This window comes from Seriola aureovittata, chromosome 13, assembly GCF_021018895.1.
Source record: "Seriola aureovittata isolate HTS-2021-v1 ecotype China chromosome 13, ASM2101889v1, whole genome shotgun sequence".
Classification (NCBI taxonomy): domain Eukaryota; kingdom Metazoa; phylum Chordata; class Actinopteri; order Carangiformes; family Carangidae; genus Seriola; species Seriola aureovittata.
Window position 1 is genome coordinate 14,617,322 of NC_079376.1, and position 21,499 is coordinate 14,638,820.

A 21,499-nucleotide genomic window follows, 5' to 3' on the forward strand; every position below is an offset into this window, starting at 1 on the left:
TGAGCTCCATATTATGATAGCGTCTTTTTTTTTTTTCGCCTCCCTGCCCCAATTCTTCTCCCTGTTGGGCTCTCAGAGAAATAGTACAGGCTGTGGCTGCCACAGCCCTGCTGTCAGACTGCCATAGCAGCATCCCTCTCCCTCTCAGCCCATGGGGTACAGCTGACAACACATGATCCTCAGAGCCAGGCAGCCAGCTCGAGCACAGCAAGAGAGCCTTCAGCTAGTGCTGACATATTCCAGGGCCCATTTCAACAGATGGAGTTTTTACAGGTACCGTTTGGGGTAAAATACCTCGCTTGAGGGCACAGCATCTGGTCCATCCTGCCTACCCCCTTCCACCTCACATCTTCAGCCCCCATCACCTAACCCTTTGTTGCCTTTCTCCTTCTCCATTATGTAGCAGATAGGTACTGTCCATCAGAACAAATACAACATCCTTGGAAGTGGAAAAAAAAAAAAGAAGGCCCTGCTGCAGAGAATTCACAGCGCTGGCAAAGTACTAGCATGTTGATTCATTTCAAATAAAGTTTCAGTCCATAATTCCTACCAATATAATGCACTAAACAACTCAAGCATTGCAACAACAGATACAATTTAGTTCAACTCAGATTTCTTTCTCCTCTGCTTAGGTAAGGTCTATGAGATGACAGTGTTAAATCTCATTTGCAGCAACTCAAGCCTCGTGGACTGCTCCAAGTGTCTATCACTCAAGCTGCGCTCAATAACCTTGGACTCATATTTCTCTGGCAGTGATTTAACGACTTGCAAAATTACACTGTGGTTGGTTGAGCCTGTGTTGGTGTTGATATCTCCACTCTTTACTGTCCTGTGTCCTGTCAGTCTACTCCTGTTATTCATCATGACTTACACCATGACGTGAGAAATGCCATATCGGCCATTCATCTCCCTGTTAAATAATACGCGCCAGGCCGGGTCCAGATCAGAGGAGGAAGGTGAACTATGAGGTTTTGAAAACTGCATCAGATGAATTACAGCCATCAAGGAGTTCCTCTGAAGTTGTGCCACTGAATGTCCTGCCGAGGCCCGACAGGCTGTAAAAATTAAATTTACACATGCAAGGCAGTTACTGTGGTTATATTAGTGAGCTGCTTAATCCTGCTAGGTGGAATTTATGTCTTTTCATATTACAGAATGCCACAAATTTGCCATTATGTTATGTAGGAACTGAAGAAAATCCTGAACCAAAGTATACGGGCGGCACAGGAAGAACACTAGACAAGACACAGACTTACTATTGTAGCTTAACTACCTTCTCACACTCCTTTGTTTCATGTGTCACAGAAAGGGCTAAATCAGAGGTTCTCTGCATAACACAAATGGAGAAAATCAATATTTGAAGAGACTCGGTCTGTGCATCTTAAGTAGTCTATGAGAGAAAAAGCATGCATATTCCACTATGTCTGAATTATTAACACCTCTATGGTTTGTTTCAGTATTCTTAGAGCATAATGTCAGAAATGTGAGAGAACAAAAGCAACATTTGTCATGAAATTAAAATAAACTTTGTACACAACCAGGAGCCATGACCATATGTTAAAGGCTACTTTAAATTTTACAAGGTAGAATGTACAAAAATAAATCAATGCTCTTTGTTTATCTTAGGGCAACATTCCACTTTACTGTAAATGTCAGCTATTCTGGGAAAATTTCTTCCAGTTAATATCCCCAGTGACTATTTATTTACTCATACTAATCGTAATTCAGTACACGCCACTCCTCCATGGTAATTACTTCATACTCCACATTGCCATTCATTAATTCACTGAAAATGTGGTGCAGCATTCAGAACACATGGACATATACATTACAGACATACTGTAAGCATGCAATGATACACATTTACACTGCAAGATGCTGTGTGGGCACTTTGATGAGCCCACCTTGCTACAGAGCTGCACGAGCTCATTTGTAACCATGGATCTGTAAAAAGTTAAGTGCGGAGGAAAATCATCGTCACCATGATGAGTTTCATTTAGACCCTGTGCAACTACCATCACCTTTATTTACTTATTCATTTTCTTTAGAAAAAAAAATATATATACATGATTTTACTATTCATTTAAAGGAGACTTGAATTCACAGCAGACATGATAAAGGGATTTATTTAATGGCATCCTATAACAAAGATAATCCTAATATTACTGTAAAATGTGCCGCTATTCCTTTGTCACGTCTGCAGAAGATACAATGGAAAATGCCCACAATGAGATTAACACTGATATGACAGCAAAACAATCATGGCAGACAAATGGCTAGTAATTCAATCACTGGTCCAGGACATGTCATGTCAGCCAGTCTATTGACTTTGACAGGCAGCACGAGGTGCTGGCAGACTTATATTGACCCGGGGCACACAAAGTGCTGATGCATCATTGTGTAAATCAGGATGAGACTGGTCTGCCTCACCTTTGACCAAGGGCTTAGGAGAGGCACATCTAAAAATTCAAAAGAACAGGCTCAGTGTACTGACTCCTATGTAAAACATCATGGTGCCGCAATGACTGGTTTGATGCCACATCAGCATCCAGCTGTATACATTTGTCACTGGCAATCATGCTTTTTGGCAGTCAAGGGCAACTGAAAATATTTCACATTTCTTTCACAAAAATATCTATCATAAAAAAATAAAAATGATTACCATTGTTTGAATGTCATGAGTAAAATCTAATTTAGACATTAAAAATCACTTCTAGGTTTCCTGGGCAACCAGTGTTAGTCTAATTTGTTGAAAACAATAGCTACTGCTACCATGTATATTGTATAAGACAAATCCCTGCACATATTAAGAAAAAATATTAGATTAAAAATATTACAGAGATGGAGGCACTAATGGCAAGTACCATCCTATATGCCTTCAGTTCCTATCCCCATCACAGCTTGGATGCATTCACAGCCACAGAAGATCCAGATGCCATTCATTAAATAATTAACGTCCGGCTGAGATGACTTTGATTTAATTGATCCGGGCAAGCCTGGTGGAGAAAAATTGATGGGCCACAATGTTTGGATTCGCTTCCAAACTGCAAAGAGAATCAGTGTGTCTGGAGGATTTATTGAACACATTACAGAAGGAAGCAGAAACAAGCGTCTCACCCCAGCAGGACTAATACCATTACAAAAAAACCCTGTAGTTTGTGTTTAGGTAGTTACAGTTTGGACACAGTGATGGACAGAGTAAACACTGTTGATTAACGCCGACGTTCACCTGCCACGATGTGGATAAAACACAGTCTCATTCATGCCATTAATTTTACTGCCATATAAGTCCTGTTGGTAATTAAAACATGTTTTGTTCAAATTTCCTCTTTTCATGGGGCTCAGCTGAGTCAGATATGCATAGGTGGCCCAAAAGGGATGCTCATCTGACATCAGCATGTGACTGTGGGTGTATGGAAGGGAGGTGGGGTGGTGGTGCTGAATCAACATTTAATCCATTTTCTTTCCTTTGTTTAAAAAAGGCACTTAAAAAGGCCTTATAGAATAAAGACAGAAACTAACAAAGAAAAGCAGAGGCGACAGACTGCACAATAAATGGCTGCACATGAGGATGGGCGAAGGTAGGTGGTGATACCTGTGCCATGACATCTCAGCTGCACAGCTTGTATGAGACAGGTGTTGCCAGCCTCAGGGGTTGGACCATCTTCCACCTTACTGTACTTGATATTCCACCGCCCAATTCATGCAGAATAACAGACACTGTGCACACAAACATGGGCAAACAAGCGTACACACAAAGAACAGAGAGGTGGATGGGGGTGGAGACACCAGCAAGGCAAGCGAAAGAAGGCACAGTACAAAAAAAAAAGAAGAAAAAAAAAAAAAAAAAAAAAAAAAAAAACTGCTGCTGCTTGTGTAAATTGGCTGATGCTGTCTCCTCTTTGCCAGATTAACTCCACAGGGCAAGGAAGAAAAAGGAAGGGAGGGAAAGAGTGCGAGTGGGGGGCTGGGTTCAGTCCTTTCATCAAAGGGCCTTTCTTTTCCCCTACTCTTTCTTTCTCTGTGTGAGGGAGTGCCAACTCCAGAGTGGGCAATTCATTCTGTGATTGCATGTCAAGAAGTAAAAGCCACATTGTCTACGCTGGAAATCTCACCTGAGAGAAATAACAAGCTTTGCCCAAAGTTGTGCGAAACATTATGCATCAATCACACACTTTCAAATTCACTATTTGTATTTAGTGCAACAAAAACAGGCTGCAGAATTTCTATGGAAGTCAACCTGGATGTGCTTAAAGCAAAGGCAGAGCCCAGGAATAACAATGGCTTGTATGCATCATCTTCCTGTCTTATTCTCCTGTGTCTGGGTGCACTGGTTCCAGGCCCTACAGCCAGGATGTTTTAATCTCTTGTGCCTGGCCTGAGGCCATGAGGCCGACACTCAACCCTGGGAGACAGGTCTGCTGACACTCCTCTGCTCTCTATTGTGAGGCTGTCACATCGCTCTCTCAAATCCCCAACCCACTTCTGTCTCCTCCTCTCCCCTGAGTGGGTGTAATTACATTAAGGAGTCAATCCGTGCTCAACCTTCCTCTACCCACATCTCCATCCTGCTTAATATCTTAGCATTAGCTTTTCCATAATCTTGACCTAGGGCAATAATAATGACCTGTGACCAAGGGGCCACCAGCATTTAGCTCCAAAACAAGACTCACCTCTTCTAAGAAATAGCTCACTTCTGAAAAATTCGATACTTTATTTCAAAATATTGCATTTGATTACTATGATAACTATGTTTTTTCTCCTGAATCTGTTTCAGTTTAGGATCCATTCATATTTCCAATAAAGTGTGTGCCATGAAGTTATGGTGGAAAACGTGGATCAGATATACATCTGAATAGGTGAAGGGAAGTCATGAGTGATTGAAGAGAATTTATTGAGCCTGTGAGGCAAAGTTCTGACAGTAGTTCTGAAGTATTTAAAGTTTAAATGGATGTCAATGGAAGATGTTTGAATATTTATATTACTATGAAAGACAAGTCAAAGGCAATGGCGGTGTAGCCATGACTCTTTATAGACAAATTATGTCTTATTCAATCCAGAGAGGTTGAAGTTCACCATCCTAATCTGATTTGGGAATATTCACTCAGCCTGATAATTGCTTTAGTACCCAACCTGTAGTTGTAATTACATCACTTGGTTGATATCAGCATTCGGCTACTGTTAATCTAATTCCGTGTGAAGTGGGTGAGCATTGCTCTAAAGTTGTCTTGATTGAGTTACAGGCTATCGTTTTCAGCAAATTCACCCAGATTTCCATGGCTCTAAATGGATGATTTGTTGTTGTGCAAAGTCCCAGAGGAAATCAGAGCCTGATCAGACATGAAACTAAAGTGACAAAAGAATTACTGCATCAAAATAAAACATAAATCACCATGGTTTTACAGTTGCTTTACAATAGCAAATAATGAGCTTTTCATCCTTGTATCATGACAGTGGTGCAGCTAACAATTTTTTCTTTTTTAACTTAATCCTTTTTTCTTTAGAACGCACTTATCACACACTCAATAATATATTACAATATGTAACAAGGTTTTGAATTCCAGTTTGAAGTTATTTGACAGTATACTGAATTTTACATTACAGCATCATTACTCATTTTACATGGGTTACAATAGAACATCTGACAATAGAAGTGGAATTCTGCTCAGTCGCTTCTTTTATGCACCTCTGATGTTTGAGGGATACTTGTGGTTCTGTCCCTCATCTGTCGCTGTTCAAGTCTGAAGTTATGTTTCAGTTTGATTCACAATTGTTACTTCTAAAACTAAAAAAAGGCAAAGGGTAGCTGAGGAAACAGCTCCCACTTGCGACTTATCTCAAAGGATCAAAGTGTTGCAGCCACATGTTCAATGCTCATATACAACCTTACTCTATAAGTCTTCAATTGATTAGGAAGGAGAAATTAGTACAGTGTAACTTAATTATCTTCAGTACCTTGCATTGCTATTACAGAGTAAGAGAAAGAAAGGAAATACAAGCATTCCTCTCCTTGTATATGCACTTCAAAAAGGAATCCATCCTCTGCCTTTGCAGGGTGAAAACAATGAATTTTGCATGGCTTCTCTCAAAAGACAAAAGTACCAGGTTTGTGAGGAAGGCTGGCATAGTGGTGCCCCCCAGAATCCACTCCAGACCCCCCGCAAGGAACTTCGTCTGAAGTTACTCTGCAAAGAGAGGAGATGCCTGCCTGCCTGCCTCATCAAGGCCCTGCTACTCCATATTCATGTGTGGATTTCAAAGACGGAAAAAAGTCTAACTCAAAAATGCCTCCTTTTTGGATATGTGGCTCTGTTTGTTTTCAGAGGCTGCATTGTCACAGAAAAAATAAAAATAACAGGAATGCCTCTGCATTCTCTCTTGTGGTGCAGGGAATTAGTCCCTCTATAGTTACATGTCCATAAGAAATAAAATAAAAAACGGATGAGAAGGTCTTCCAATTCCATAATGCTTCCAGACATCTATTCATTTTGTGAATTTTACAAATAGTGTGCAAAAGTACAAAATAATATGACTCACTCCAAGTTTTGCCAGATGTGTAATACAACAATAACCTTGCCCAAGATTACCGACAGATGACATATGGCAAGAGGTGGGGTACACCTTGGACAGGTCGCCAGTCTATCACATGGCTGACATATAGACACAAACAACCAGTCACACTCACATTCACACCTACAGGTAATTCACAAATTAACCTGACCTACATGTCTTTGGACAGTGGGAGGTAACCCACAGTCCAAAGTTCCACCCAGAACCTTCTTGCTGCACCACCATGCCAGCCATAATCCAATCTTCAAAGTAAAGAAAAAAAATAAATTAATCCATGCATGGATGGATGCTCAGTGTGCATGTGGATATACTTTAAATTTGTGAACTAGGGGTACACTGCCATATTAATCTAAGGGGTGTGTCAAGACCAGAGTTTCCCACTTAGACTTTACTTAGCCCAAACCCATAAATCACAAAGGCCTCAAAGGCTTTTACAATCTGTACACAATGCTACAATTAACACAGACAAGTTACACTACATGCAACAAGGTATTCTCTCCACCGAGGTTGAATAAGGTTCCACTGCAGTGAAACTAAAGCTGAGCCGGGGGCAAATCTTGGATGGACAACCCTCTGTTTTTTGATGGAGAGGCAGGAACACAGCTTCATCTGAGCAGTGATCTTCTTGAAAGACAAGAAGCCTGTGTTTTTGTTGCAGTGCTATTGTTGGTCTGAATGCGGCCAAACGATACACATGGCATGTTCACGTGAATTATAAAAAGGTTCCCTCTCAAGAACACTACAGATTGTTAGAAGGTCTTTTAACAGGGAACAATTGGCACCAAACATTTTATGCCTTTCATGGCTGTGGACAGCTGTGTCAGAAAGAGCAAGAGAGGATGAGGCTGGCTGCCAACAGATTGTCAAAATGCCCTCATTGCAGAGTCCAGCTGCTGACTGTGCCGTTTAAATGCATCTTGCTTTTACCCTACCATTCTTCCCACAGAGAGAGAGGTAAAGATAGGTGTTTTCATAAAAAAAAAATATTAAAAAAAAAAACAAACAAACTAAGGGGTAAAAACAGTATACACAAATGTTCAGGTCACTGTTCCAAAACTATTCCAGTTGGAAATTAAATTTAGAAACTATTCTTATAGCCTGGAACAACATGCATCCACTGCTTACATTTTAGTTATGTATCATTTCTGCAACACTGGCCATCATGCTCAAACGTCTTTAGGCAAACCCTACAAACCATGTAGTACAGAAGTTTAACAAGTGCATACTAAGAGTAATATGTGCACTCATTTTTCAAAGCAAAAATATGCCAGAGCTTTTTCTTCCCCGTGCTGAGTCTTTCTAAGGGTTCAAGTCTATTGCAGCTGTGCATGAATGCCTGTCAACATCTCAGCCAAGATAAACTGTGTCTGCGTTTAACTGCATCCAGCCTTGTCACATGAGATGTCTGAGGGTGTTAACACAACTCCAGGGTAATATAGGATCCCATCAAAGTGCAGAACAAGCAACTAACCAACAATCCACAGTTTGTTTTTCTTCCTGAGAAATGTTTGTCTTGACTTCTGCGGGTTGTTATCGTGTTACCTTCTTTATCAGAGCATTTGGACGTTTTATGGTGATGTGATTTATACGGGCTTGTGGCACGTTAATGATGCCAGGGAGCCTTGCCTGTTATACATATTCATGAACAACTGTGTTTGGGGAGCTGTGGAGATGGAAGGAGGAGGAGGGACTGCTGCACGTCCGCCAAAGTCTCCAGAGCACAAAGTCTGGATGGTGGAACTGCTGAGGCCTTGAGTTCACGTGCCTGTAGGCATGGGGCCACCTGTTCATCCAGACTAGTCACATTCCCAAAGAGAAGATCAATAATTACAAATGAACAAAGAAACTACATGCTGCGATCTGGATATTCAATGTGCAACTGCCAACCGTAACCTCACATAGTGGCAACTTGCATAGGCCAACAGCTTTCAGTCTACAACAGTTGACAATATGGCCTCCCTTTTTATAAGAAAAAAAATCCCAGTTATTTTCAATAATCAAAAATGGGGAAAAAATCAGGGGGGAAAAAAACAAAGCAACACCACAGTTTCACCATTTTAAATATCATTTAGATGGACTCTGGCAGATAGTAAGCAGTTAATTAGCATTTTCCCCCCACACTTATTACCAGAAGCATCTGAGAGCTGTCCTTGTCACATGAGGATCTTGTTTACTGTGCGCTTCAGTGTGTTCTTGCAGCAGGAAGAAAAATACATGGAGATAGATCTGTGTGAAATGTTTAAATTCTGTTCCTTTTAAACCATTTATTTTTTCGGAAAATGATTAGATAGAAATATATGGAATTACAGACAGGCCATGACACATAAATGTATGCTGCTGTAAGGAGATTGGGTAATAATACCTTACAACCATCCTCTTAATCCAGTCACAACACATCCCTCAAAAATGCAAAGCCAGACTGAAAGATGCAACACTGCAGTTTTTAGTTAGAGTAGCAGCTTTTGGAGAGGAAGACACAATATCAGGCCTGAAAGCTTTCTCCCAGCCAAATGGGAGGACAGCACCCAACTGCATGTCATGGCAACAGAGCGGCCAAAATGGCTTTAGTGTACAATTCAATATTTAAAAAGCAGCATTATAAGCAAATATCTCAAATCTCCCCCAGCTCACAGATTGTTTTTTAATTTACAGAAATGAATTACTTTGCTGGAATCACTGACTTTATTCATTACAGTATACACTCAGTGGTTATAATTCAGACAAGCTGATGAAAAGAGATGTGCACTAAAAATGTTCATAATTCCAGTGCGACTGTAAAACACTTATTACGCATTTGCCTATTCAAGTACTTAACTCTGAGGTCTGGTGCAGATTTAAAACCTCCATTCATTGTCGTCTATATCAATAGAGAAGGCAGCAAGATTTCACGTCCTATTAGCAATCATGACCTAATCAATGAGCTGTGCCTTAAAACAGCTGACAGCTAATTACGAGGGCGGCTCTGTGTGTGCCATGCCATTCAGGTAACCAGTGGTAATTAAAGAGGAGGAAGAAATATCTGTTGAAGGTTGTTCAGAGCGCAGTGGAGGCAGTGCAGAGTGGAATGTGTGGATACTTCAGGGTGAGGCCTAATTTCCTCCTGAGCAAATCAATAAAACCATTTCATCTCGGTTGCTATGGAACAACATATACTAAAACACAATGAACATTACCTTGGGGAAATTGGCACCAGAAATAATCTCACTGCTGCTACTTTGAACAATGCCTTGTTGCTTCATTTGGAAAAAAAGGAGGCTGAGCGTTGTCAAGGACATTATGTTTTGTTCTATCCTCTGAAGGGTTTCTATCCAGTTTCATTACTGTAACAACAAGGAAGAAGGTCAAATTACTTTCTAGTACCACAGTACAAAAAACTTGCACTTCTCACTATAGGAACTAACCAAACATAATGACACCAATCATAAAAAAGGAGACTGATTACAAGTCTGATTTAAATAATACATTTTAATATCTTTAGGAATCTGGATGCATCATCTTCCATATGCTGCTCCCCAAAGAAATATCAGAAAAAGAATATTATTCATCACTACCGAACAAGATTTCAGTATACTACTTCAGAGGAATAACCAACCAAGCCATTGAGATAGACTTCTGCAACTGAACAGCCTGCTACTAGTTTGCTCATAATCTCCGTCACTCCCATCTCAACGTCCATACTGGGTTTCAGCAGTCCTGCTCATTACCACAGTGGTGAGAGGTCCTACAGTGAGGGGGTGACAAGCATGGATGTGTATGTCTCTGACAGGTCAAAGAGGTCATACTTTAAAGTGAACGAGATGAAAGCTTGAGTTGTGAGTTCAGGCAGCAGAGTGACGACATTATTGACACGCAGCGACTGGTGGCAGCCATACGTTCTGAGATTTGGACGAGGATCTTTGTGTTGAAGTGTCAGCTTTAGCACACGAGGGGGGCCAGTCGAGAATGCCATATCTCACCGTGGCTGTGGTCCACTTCAAAGTTTGTCCCTCAAACTGTGTTCTTCATCTGTTTCTACTTTGTCTAATGAAGTAGCAAACTCACAAACAACATCCATTGGTCAGCAAGATGACTGTAGAATCAGAACTGAATGATTTAAGTATAAACTACATGTATACAACATATTTTTTGAATTTTATTCATTTCATATAGAGCGTTTGGAAAGCACAGCAACATAACCTAAATACTCTAAGTATTCTGCTGTATTGTTTATCTAAATAGTCGAAAAATAGCTTCTATTTTTAAATGATTGCCAGCTTTAATGAAGCCCAAACCAGACAAGACAGAATGATCCAGTCCTTCTGTAATTCAGAACACATTTATTCTCCACCTTCTTTTGGCTATGAATGAATAGCAGCAAAAGAGGGGGGATTGCACCAGCCTGCCAACCAACTCAAATAGACAAACAGTAGGACGTGTGCTCCCTGCCAGACAAGCCGCCATCACGGCAACTGTTGCCACAGCACATAGCTGCCAGCCCACGTTTGATTAGCGAGTGTCTTGGACGTGATTGGCTACAGTATGAATGGTGAGGCAAAGAAGGGTCTTAAATGTTGTGTAATTAACCTCTTCACTTGTGCATATTCCACTTCAGACATCACAACTACTGACAGCCTCCTGTCAGCAACCTGCACAAATCAAGCTCTAATCTGGGAGACAGAGAGGGAATACAAAGACAGCGTTTGGGCTGTCACCACTGTGGTGCATCTCAAAGTGTCTGATGAGACAATACACTGTATCTCAGTGTTGACAATGAAGGGACCCCTCACTGTTGCAATGGAAATGTGTTAGGAAGAAAAAAAGAAATCTCACAATTATAATCATCGTCATCTACATGTGTAAATGAAAACAGCACACATTATAAAAAGGTGTGAGTGCGGGGCAGACGAAAGCATGCTGGATAGAACAAGGCTTTGTCTCATTGGTGGATTAACCCAGAGGTTGGACCGTGACAGATTGATTATATTTTTCTTGGCCATGGTAAACATGCAAACCGAATGAAATACAAAATGAGGTAAACTATAGTAAATGCTAAACAAAAGGAGTGTGCAGAATATATAAAAATGTATTCCAGCAATACTAGTAAATGCTCAGTACATTGCAAGTTCTTGCATTTCTTACTTTTGAAAGAAAAGATTAGACCAATACAGTCCTCAATAAAATTGCAGATTGCCCCATTTACATATGCAAGTATGTGACTTAGTGTGCTACAAGCTCTGCAGTACATTCTGTATCCTTTAAGGGTGAAGATGATGGATCAAGTCTCTTTAAAGTTGCAATTTCCATCTAATTAAACTATTTCACATTATCATATAGCTACAATTACACTTACAGCTGCACTACTTATCTGCCATTTGTTATACACACATTCTATTGGTGTTGCCAATTCCAGAGTAAGAAAACAAATCAAAAGAGTATTTTCTTAAGATACTACTTAAGCAGGATTTCTCGCACTTGAAGGTTGGTTTGTGCGCAGAAAGAAAGTGAGTTTTCACAGAGGCAGACCGCTTGATCTAATTTATAAGAAGGTTTCTGAGAAAGCAATCAAAGCTCTGAAAAATCAAACATCCTCTTCAACAAGATACACAAATGATTCTTCTGGGGAAAAAAAAAAAAAAAGAAACACAATTCTGCTCTCCAACAAGGAAGAGGAAATTCATTTCATCTTATCAGTCACATATAACAGAGATACCTGAAACCACATTAGCCTTAGCATTTTATGAGTTACAGTTCAACCATGAAAAGATGGAGTGCACAATGCTCTTACAATTCAAACATGCTGATTTACTGACCAAAAAGAGACAGGTTGGAAGATAAATAACTTGCCAATCATTGTGAACTGAACACAAAATCATCCTGGCAGAAAAAAGAACCTTGAAAATCACCTTCTGATGCAAGTAGCTCTCACACAGCATTTCAAAATGTAATCCCCGGGTTGTAATCTTTCAGAAACTATATTCGGTCTGTCGATTACACAAAGTATACGGTTTGACGAATAAAGTGTCACTGAAGAATCATTAATAAGATGTCTGAAGAGGGGATATTACTTACGGGTTGATAAAAGTATTAAATTATAAATCTTCTCCTTGCAGACAAGTTTTCATTTAAAAATGAATGATTGCAACGAGTAAGATATGCTACATATCTAACATGTAAATACAGTTATTTCCATTAAGCCTTCACAATACTAAACCATCACATGCTGTCTGACCTACCTCCGCAAGATTACATGTCTTGGTGTATAGTTTGTTAGTTTGACCTCTGAGCACAAAGGTACCAGATTAAAAAGAGTAAAGACACGTCAACACAAGGCTTTTGCCTGTGCCCTTGGGCTATGTGTCGGCTCAGTGGAGTGGGGAGCCACCCTGTAGCCTGGGTTCTGCTGTCCACCAGATGGTTGCTGCTGGGAGCCAGCTAAGAGCCTGTCTGGTGGCCACTGAAACTTAAACGTGGAGGGGGCTGTCGGTTATGAAGAAACGTCTTCAGACAGACTAATTAAAAAGGTCTTTTTCATCACGCATGCCCATCTGTTATGAGAGCACAACCTGATGGAATGGCTGGCTGTCCAGCTTCACTGTGCAATTAACAGCAATATCTGAGTGAGCACTTTTTCTGGAATTAAATTATTTAGCTTCTACTATGGGAATAATGAATTCTTTTATGGCCAGTGATCTCCTGAGTGCAATTTGCAGATCTCTAAAAGAGCTGAAACCCTTTTTAAAAAAAAAAAAAAAAAAAAAAAAAAAAAAAAAGCCAAAGATCTGCACAGAACACTAAATCATTAACCTGACTATGGTATGCTGCAACCTACCTAACAATTGATATAATCAAGGACTTTACATCGTATTTTTTCTGCTCAATTGTAGAACCTTTTTTTTTTTAAATCATGAATATTCATTGTGCATTAACTCCTCACATCAGTATTCTAAAAGCATTTTAAACAGTATCTAAACAAAGCCTTTATGTAAATCAGTGGTTATCTACAAGCAATCTGGAACATGGGACTAGAAGACCACAGATAAAACAAGGTCAGTGCATGTGGTGGAGAAAGTAGTTCTCATCATTCTTTGACAAGGTCAGTGCATCATGTACTGACCAAACACAATGATCCGGTGACTGCTGCATGAATAACTAGCATTCTGAATCATATACTATATACTATACTATATAGTCAATTCTGGTCAGGCACTGTGAAGTGATAGAGAAAATGACAACAACCGTTGCAAAAATAAGAAACATCCACCACTGCTGTGACTTATTCCTCTCCCACCATTTTCAGACTGCATAATTAAGTGGACGACACTGCCAGCTCATTGTCAGACAGCATCAGAGACTGTGTGGGTGTGTGCGCATCTTCATCTCCTGGATACTCATTACCTTGCCAACTCGCAGGTCAACACACAACAGGCTGTTTGAACTCATGACCCATATCCTGCTCCTCATTACTGTCCAAATCATATAAGCTGAATGAGGACTCAGGAAGATCAGTAATGGTAATACAAGGGAGATTATTCACATTACATTTTGTACCAATATGCTAAATTATTAGCTCTATATCATCTACATCATTACAACTTATAATGGTAATGCTTGCTAGTTCCCAAGCCTCTCACCCCTGATGCTTTGCTAAATTACACACAGTAAACAAGGTTAAATCTTCAGCGATATATCATTTCAAGTTGTCTCTAAAAGGCTAATTAATTCTCTCACATTATGGATTGCTTTGGTTTGATTTACTGCCTGTAGCATTATCTCAGCTCAGTGGCATGTTGTTGGACTTGTATGGCCACCCATCCTGAAAGAATTTACAGTACGTATGCGGGGAAAGCCTCCAGGACTATAGCTCTTAAAAAGGTTTCTGTCTTGGTGCAAAACTCCCTACACATGCAATCTGTTTTGGGGATAGAGATGTCAATAGTTACGACCCCCCTGAAGCAGGACCAGAGACTGTGTGTGAAGCTTACATCTTGCCTAGCCTCTGATAATTTAAGGACTTTTCTCCATGCCAGCTTGTTTTAATTACTTAGAATAAGTGGCAGCATTTGGTAAGGTTTATAGGTCTTCTTCAAAGAGCAAGCTTGGTTTAGACAGGCCAATCTGTGGGGCTGTAGAGCCGTAAATCCAAAACTGAGCAACTGCTACCACTAACAATGCCCCAGGCAGATGCAGGCTGCCTAACAGGGGCAGAGAGAGGGTTCAGAAAGCCTGCTTTCCTTTCCTTTGAACATAGTTGACATTCAGTCTAATAGGAGGACACAAGGTCATCTAAAGTGACAAACTACCAAAGAAATGAAAAAACATATGCAATCTTCTTTGAGAGATTTGGACCAGTATTAAAGAGGCTTTTAAAGTGTCTAATACAACAATGTAGGAAAAAAGGGAACTTAAAGATGCTCTGATTCAGTTTGACAGGAGAACACACTTTGAACAGTACTGACACTGGAATACAAAGACACGATAATGGAAACAAAGTCAAGACATGAAGAAAAGGGAAGATATCAAATGGTCTGAGACTTGGGCTGGACTGGGATTGGTTTTGGATAGGACCTCTCTCCCTGAGAGGAGTGAGGAGAATTCCAGCAAAGGGTCAGTACTGAGTTGGAGTGAAGGAGGGGAGGGGCAGACTCCTGACTTTTCAGTGAACTCATTGCTATTCACATACAACACCCAACTCCCTGCTAATGATGAGAGCCCTGAGGCCAAGTCGGCTGGGATACATGGGACTGACTGCTCAGCAGCCATCAGACATCTGCAGCAGCTCTGGCCAGCTGTTTCCACTCCACACACCGACTTCCTAAGAGCAACAAGGTACAGCCTGAGCTGTCAGGAGACAAGCTCTTGAGTGATTTGTCAAAAGGCTTTAACTGTCTGCCAAATCACTACAGGCTGAAGATTAACTAAATACTAGTTACAAATGGATAGAACATACATGGTATCCTATTTAATTGGACCTATATATCTAATTACCTGCAATATAATAGACCTATTTATTGTATATATTAACATGTATAGCAATACATTTGACTCCCCTGTACAGTGGACTCTGTCCGTCAAAAAGGACACACAGTGCCAAAAACCACTCAGCCAGAAAACAAAAATCACCCAAAGAATTTCATTTGAAACACAGTGACCAGCTGGACTTACCAGTCAGCCAAATTAACCTCTTATGCTTTTGATCAAAACAGAATTAACAGGGAGGAGGAACGATGTTATTGCACAGCAGGTTTCAGTTTCTAGCTGAACACATCCAAACACACACAGTATAATACTCAACAGGATTTCATGTATCACACTGACCAGAGGGCCCTTGAGATGCAGAGAGTAGTTAATTACTCAGGAACCGCACCTTCACCATTTCTCTCTCATTTCCTGTAATATATGTCAAACTCAACATTTTAACAATTTTGCTACTGCTGATTCAGGTTAGCAGAAACAAGTGTATGTTCACTAAAGAGGCACATGACAAAAACATGAGTAAACTGCAAAGGTGATAGTGACAGATATTTCAATTTCAAGACTAATTTAGCTTTAATTGAAAACTCAAAAGGATGTGGAGATTGTTAAAGAAAATTTAGTTGGTTTTTTTTGGTCATCTTCAAGGAAAATCTGCAATAGCAGTATTTGGTGCCTGGTAATCACTGCAGTCTAGATAGTCACTTGATTTCTACACAAGCTATCTTTTCATCAAGAAATACAATTATGTGGCAGTAGCATCAAGCAGTTATGAAATAATAGTGAAACTGTCTTCCACTGACTACTTTAAAGTGAACGGTTTTAGTATCCCCTAAGCACACAGGTGATTTCAGTTATTGTGGCTGATTAGGCCTCTGCTCGTGTTAAAACTGGATTGAGCTATGCTAGCTAAATTGCAGGGTTGGATCTAAACTCAATGTTCCAATAAAAATAAAACGGTGTATGTCTTGTCATTTCAACAAAATAAATTACATTTCTCACTTACCCCCTGTGGTATCAGCCGTGCAGATACATTTTGTTTTGCTATATCCTTCCTCGAGGTTTCCGTCGCCATTCCCGGTATAATAGTGGTGAATGTAACATTGTTGTAGTGCTCACAGGAGTGAATGACATAAACTTCAACTGCAACATTTCTGTTCCGAAACAACGTGAGGGCACATTGTGAAAAGTATTTTTCTGGTTTTATTTTCTGATAAGAAACTAGATCCAAATTGTCCACACCGGTTCTCAGGTGGTCCAGGTGGATCGGTTCAACACAAGGACACACCCATTCAGTCATGAGAAGAGGTCTAATCAGGCTAAGTGAAAACACCTGTGGTGGGACTTTTTAAGGGAAAACACTGGGTCTTGTTCATTTAGAGTTCAAACTTATTTTCTAACAGTCAGCAAAAATCACCGTAGAACCCGAAACATTTCTGCATTATTCTTTTTTATTTAACTAAATACATTTGCTAGACTTTTTGATTGTCTACAATACACCTATACTGTATGTTTTCTGTTAAACTTATGTGATTCTTGTGAGTTTAAACATTTTACACTAAAAAGATATAAGATATGTAATGGTAAGTTATAGCTCTTATTCCAGTGTGTCTGATGCTTAGTAAAATGGGCATATGATTGTGAGGGAAGTGGCTTACAGCTGTGGTTTAGAGTGATTAATGGACAAAAATGTTACTGTATTTCTCGAGAAAATTACAGACCTACAGAAACACCTATATTCAACTGTAGTAGTATGAAAGTTTCATGTTGGCACAGTCATGTGATCCTGCTGTTGTAAACTATAACTATAGTCAGCCCTTTCTTCTTTGCTATGGTGTGCAAACAAACAGGATTATGAATATGACAATAAGGAAAAAACGCTGAATCATCAGTAAGAAGAACCATTTTATTCACAGGTACTGTAAAAGTAAAACACAAGCTGCCGTATCATACATTTATACATAGGGTTTGAAAGTCCTATACAAAAACAAAGATATTCGAAAATATGGGTTTTGATATGAAATATGACCTTACATATAATAATTTCTTGGAAAAAGGTCTTGGTTTGGTAATAGTTATTTAATTTATGAGCCTAACCCCACATTAGTGAAAACTGAAGTTATTGTAAAAAATTAGAATGGTAAAAATGGAGTAGAAATCATTCTTAAAAATGATTAAAAAATCTCATGCAGCATCTTCAGAGAGGGCCTGAGAGAGTACATCTTTGTAAAAGAAAGAAAACAAAGTCATATTCGTCATAGATATAGAAATCAAACACACCAAAATACAACAAAGCCAGTTTGTTTTTTGTAACAATCATTTTCACCGATCATCTTTGTTCTCTCTGTATCAGCCATTTGATTCATAACAAGCACATTCTGGCAGCTACAAAGAGCTGTTATCATGATTGAATTTGCTAAACAATGTCACAATCGTTTGCTCTTATTCACTGCATCATTTCACAGGAAACTAACAATTCTGTAGTCTTTATTTGAGACACTGGATCAACTTTGTTGACTTGCTTATTTAAAAAAAAAAGGAAAAAAAAGAGTAGGGGACATAAAAGGCCGAACAGTGTTGTTGCCCTTAAGTCAGTGTTGAGGTTCTTACAGTAGTTGCAGTAAATGTATTGGAATGCATAGAGCCAAGGCTTGGCAGCGCATAAAAAAGTACTGGATAAGAGGCCAGTAGACTTGTGCTATCTCATCTGAGCCCCTTTGTCTTACAGTGTTTAGATAGCTCCCAGTCCAAGCCCATTTACAGAGAAATTAGGCTCACTGATGAGCACTGCTATCAGTGTAACCATTCATCATGCTATCCTCATAGGCTAGTGTGGGGAAGGTTAAGTCTCTCAGGGTTGCATGAGCACATACTGAGGCACCAGAGAGAATGGCTGAATCAAGAATAATCGCTCACCATGCATCACAGTGGCCCTTTGATTGATATGTTTTGGCTTAATCTCTCATTTTCAGTGAGATAAACATGGGCAAGCACAGCTTGAATAAGCCTTTCGTCCCCCAACATAACTGCTGCTCTACCTTAGTGCATCCACTGAGACCCATTTTGATCAAGGCAACTGGAGGGAGAAAACGTTCACTCAGTCCTGCAAGCTTTCGCAGGCCAGCTGGCAGGCGATGAGTGACAACAGCAAATGCAGTCCTTGATGAGATAACACAGTCCAGTTTGAAAATCTAGAAAACTAAAGAACCAGAGAGTTAACATAAGGCGCAAGAGGCTGAATGAACATGGATAAAATGCTGACTGAGGTTTGAAACAAGAGAAAAGGCAAAGTCTGGGAGCGCAATAACATTAGCTTATTGCTTTTTCTTTTTTCGTCTTTATTTTTTCCCTTAAAAGGATATTTGTACACACCACATAATCATATAAATACACTATACAATGCAATATAAAATATTTTTCATAAAAGCAATATGTTCAGGGTTTGCTTGGGTATGCTTAAGATACCTGCACCATATGAAAAATAATGACTTAAAACAAAACAATAAAAAAGGCACTTCCAGGTGTTGTTGACTCTTGAGTAAATGATGGCCACTGTCTTGCCATTCAGGCAACAACATTTGTGCTCACGTTTCATTTCTCTGTCATTAAAACCTTGTCCTGGACAACGAGGCACTGTAGTTAGGTGGTAAAGATTTCCTCTGTTTTCATGCAAAGATCCACTTTCATCTCATCTCTGTCTCTGGTTGTTCTTCATTCCAGTGATAACTATAAACTGGCTGCTACATTTCTTCATCCTTCTTCTTCTCACTTCCTCATTTCTCCACTTCAACTTTCTTTCGTCCTCAGACTTCAACTTCACGCAGTCCCTCCTGAGTGCCAGGTGTCGGCATGCTGATGTCAAAGCAGGTAACCATCATGACACGGGACTTGCATAGGTTGACACAGAACTCCAGCTCCTCTGTGGCCTGTGCCAAGGCCTCTAGGTACTCCGGAGACTCTTTATCCAAATTCTGGTCCACCTCAACTGTCGTAAAGGAAAATTAATGTTTGGTTAAATGGTTTGTCTCCAAATATATAGGATCTTATGTTTACAGCTTTTCATTTACAACATTTAAGTAGTTACTTACACTCTCCTGTCCACTTGCTGGGGTCCATCATCAACCGGGTCTTGGTGTCTTCCAGCTCCTCCATCAACACCTCATGCTTTGCTCTCAGTTCCCTCACTTGCTGTTGCCTTCTCTCCAGCAGTTTCAGCTTACTGTTAAAATACAGCAGGCCCTGAGAGACAAGGAAAGAATATTAATGACGCTTTGTGGAATCAACAGCTCAGCTGACTGAAGTAACTGAAAGTCAACTGAAAAATATAGTGTTGAAAAAGTTCTTGCATATCAATTATAGGTCATGTTTTATTAGCCTGATCGTCACTGTGGTCATGTAATAGGCACTTAGAATTAAACCTCAGTCACTATGAAAAATGAGCTCACCTTGTCAACATCCTGGAATGGTTGCTGAAGACAAGATGGGAGAAAACAGATAAAACGTTGGCATGTTGAACAAGACAGATTATCATATGGACAGCATACAGTCTCAGTAGGTGAACAGTATGTAAATATGCACACACTGTAGACGCAAACCTATTGATGCACATGCAAAAGATTCCAATGGTAATTTTGAAACAGTGAGGGAAAGTCGTAATTCATTACTTGTCAATCAGACAGTGATGGTTGGGAGAGAGAAATTAAAGATCATTTTTTCTTAATTGAAAGTAAATCAAAGTACCATCTAGCTGATTTAATATCTTCTCTTCACAAATCCCTGTCTGTCTGCGCTGAACTTGTGGGAGCAGTTAATGATCCACAGGAGAGGAGCCAGCTATAAAAAGCGATCAGGGAGCCACTGATGAGTGCTAGCAGTGAGCTGATTTGGGACGGTGTTGGGCGCCGCAGCATACATCACAAATTCTCTGACCAGTCTTTTCATACCATCTTCTTTTTCATTCTTTTTCCACCCCTACATCACCACCACTATCGTCAGCAGTAAGATGAGTCATCACTCATATCCAAACCAATTAGCCCTCGTCAGTAATTGCCTCCTGAACTGTTGACATTCCTGAGGAGAGCTGCCAAAATACCAAGCTCTGGGAATCTGGGCACAGACATTTAAACTCCAGGATTTGCCACTGAGCTGACTGAAGGTCAGACGTCTGAGACATATTATTCCTGTCTTGTTCTTTAAAAAGAAACTGGGAAGAAGTGAGCTAAGACATTCCCACAACATAAGTCAATGTGGCACATCTTGAGCATGTACGGCATCACTGTCACACATGCAAAATATTATTAGCAAGTGGGATTGACAAGACCTTGACCCAGACATTGCGTTATCTGAAACAAGTTCAGCGAGATGAACCGCCATGTAGAACAAGTCAGGAGTGACCCTCCGCTCACCTCTGTGGTTTCCTCCTGACGTCGCCTCTGGAGCCGTTCCACATCATCGATCTCATACACCTTGATCTCAAAGGGCTCCTTCAGCGGTCCAGACATAGGAGGCAAGTCCACCCACTGACCTGCCGTGCTCACCTTCTTCCCCAGGGAAGAGGTGTCTGGCAGGGGTGCCGGGATCAGACGTCTTCTCTGGAAGCCTACAAAGCCCGACAGGTACCGGTTACAGTGATGACGTACAGTAGTAGTATTTGCTAGGCTCTGTGAGTAAATATGTATGAGTCTCACTCTGAGATGTGAAGTGATGCAAGGCTTTACTCGGCCAGCCGAGTTGTGGTGATCGCATATTCATAAGGGTTTCATGAGTTACTATATAGTCCGTGGTTTGACACACATGAATTCAAATGGTTAAATATACCAGGCTACAAAAACCTGAACCAGGTCACTGCCGCTCATGCTCAATTCATCTTAGCTGATCATCGCACAGTTTGAAGTCACGTTTTTTCAAACATTCATTATCATTTTTCCATATGTGTGTGAATAATGCATGCTGCTGATTCAGGAGGCCAGAAAATCCAATG

At 40.2% G+C, this 21,499-nt stretch overlaps 1 protein-coding gene and 1 long non-coding RNA gene across 3 annotated transcripts in view; both read right to left on the reverse strand.

Moving 5' to 3' along the window:
• Window positions 1-16,738, reverse strand: part of LOC130179674 (uncharacterized) — a 69,216-nt gene extending 52,478 nt beyond the window's left edge. The window contains exon 1 of the long non-coding RNA XR_008829310.1: window positions 16,526-16,738. This is a non-coding gene — a long non-coding RNA (uncharacterized LOC130179674). The remainder of the gene's footprint in view (window positions 1-16,525) is intronic.
• Window positions 16,739-17,404: 666 nt separating this feature from the next.
• kif26ab (kinesin family member 26Ab) overlaps window positions 17,405-21,499 on the reverse strand; it is a 66,703-nt gene continuing 62,608 nt past the window's right edge. For both annotated transcript variants that reach the window (XM_056393549.1, XM_056393550.1), the window contains 4 exons: window positions 20,925-21,118; window positions 19,965-19,988; window positions 19,608-19,758; window positions 17,405-19,504 (listed from right to left, as the gene is read on the reverse strand). In XM_056393549.1, the coding sequence (XP_056249524.1) occupies window positions 19,323-19,504; window positions 19,608-19,758; window positions 19,965-19,988; window positions 20,925-21,118 (551 nt within the window). In that variant the 3' untranslated portion in view covers window positions 17,405-19,322. The remainder of the gene's footprint in view (window positions 19,505-19,607; window positions 19,759-19,964; window positions 19,989-20,924; window positions 21,119-21,499) is intronic.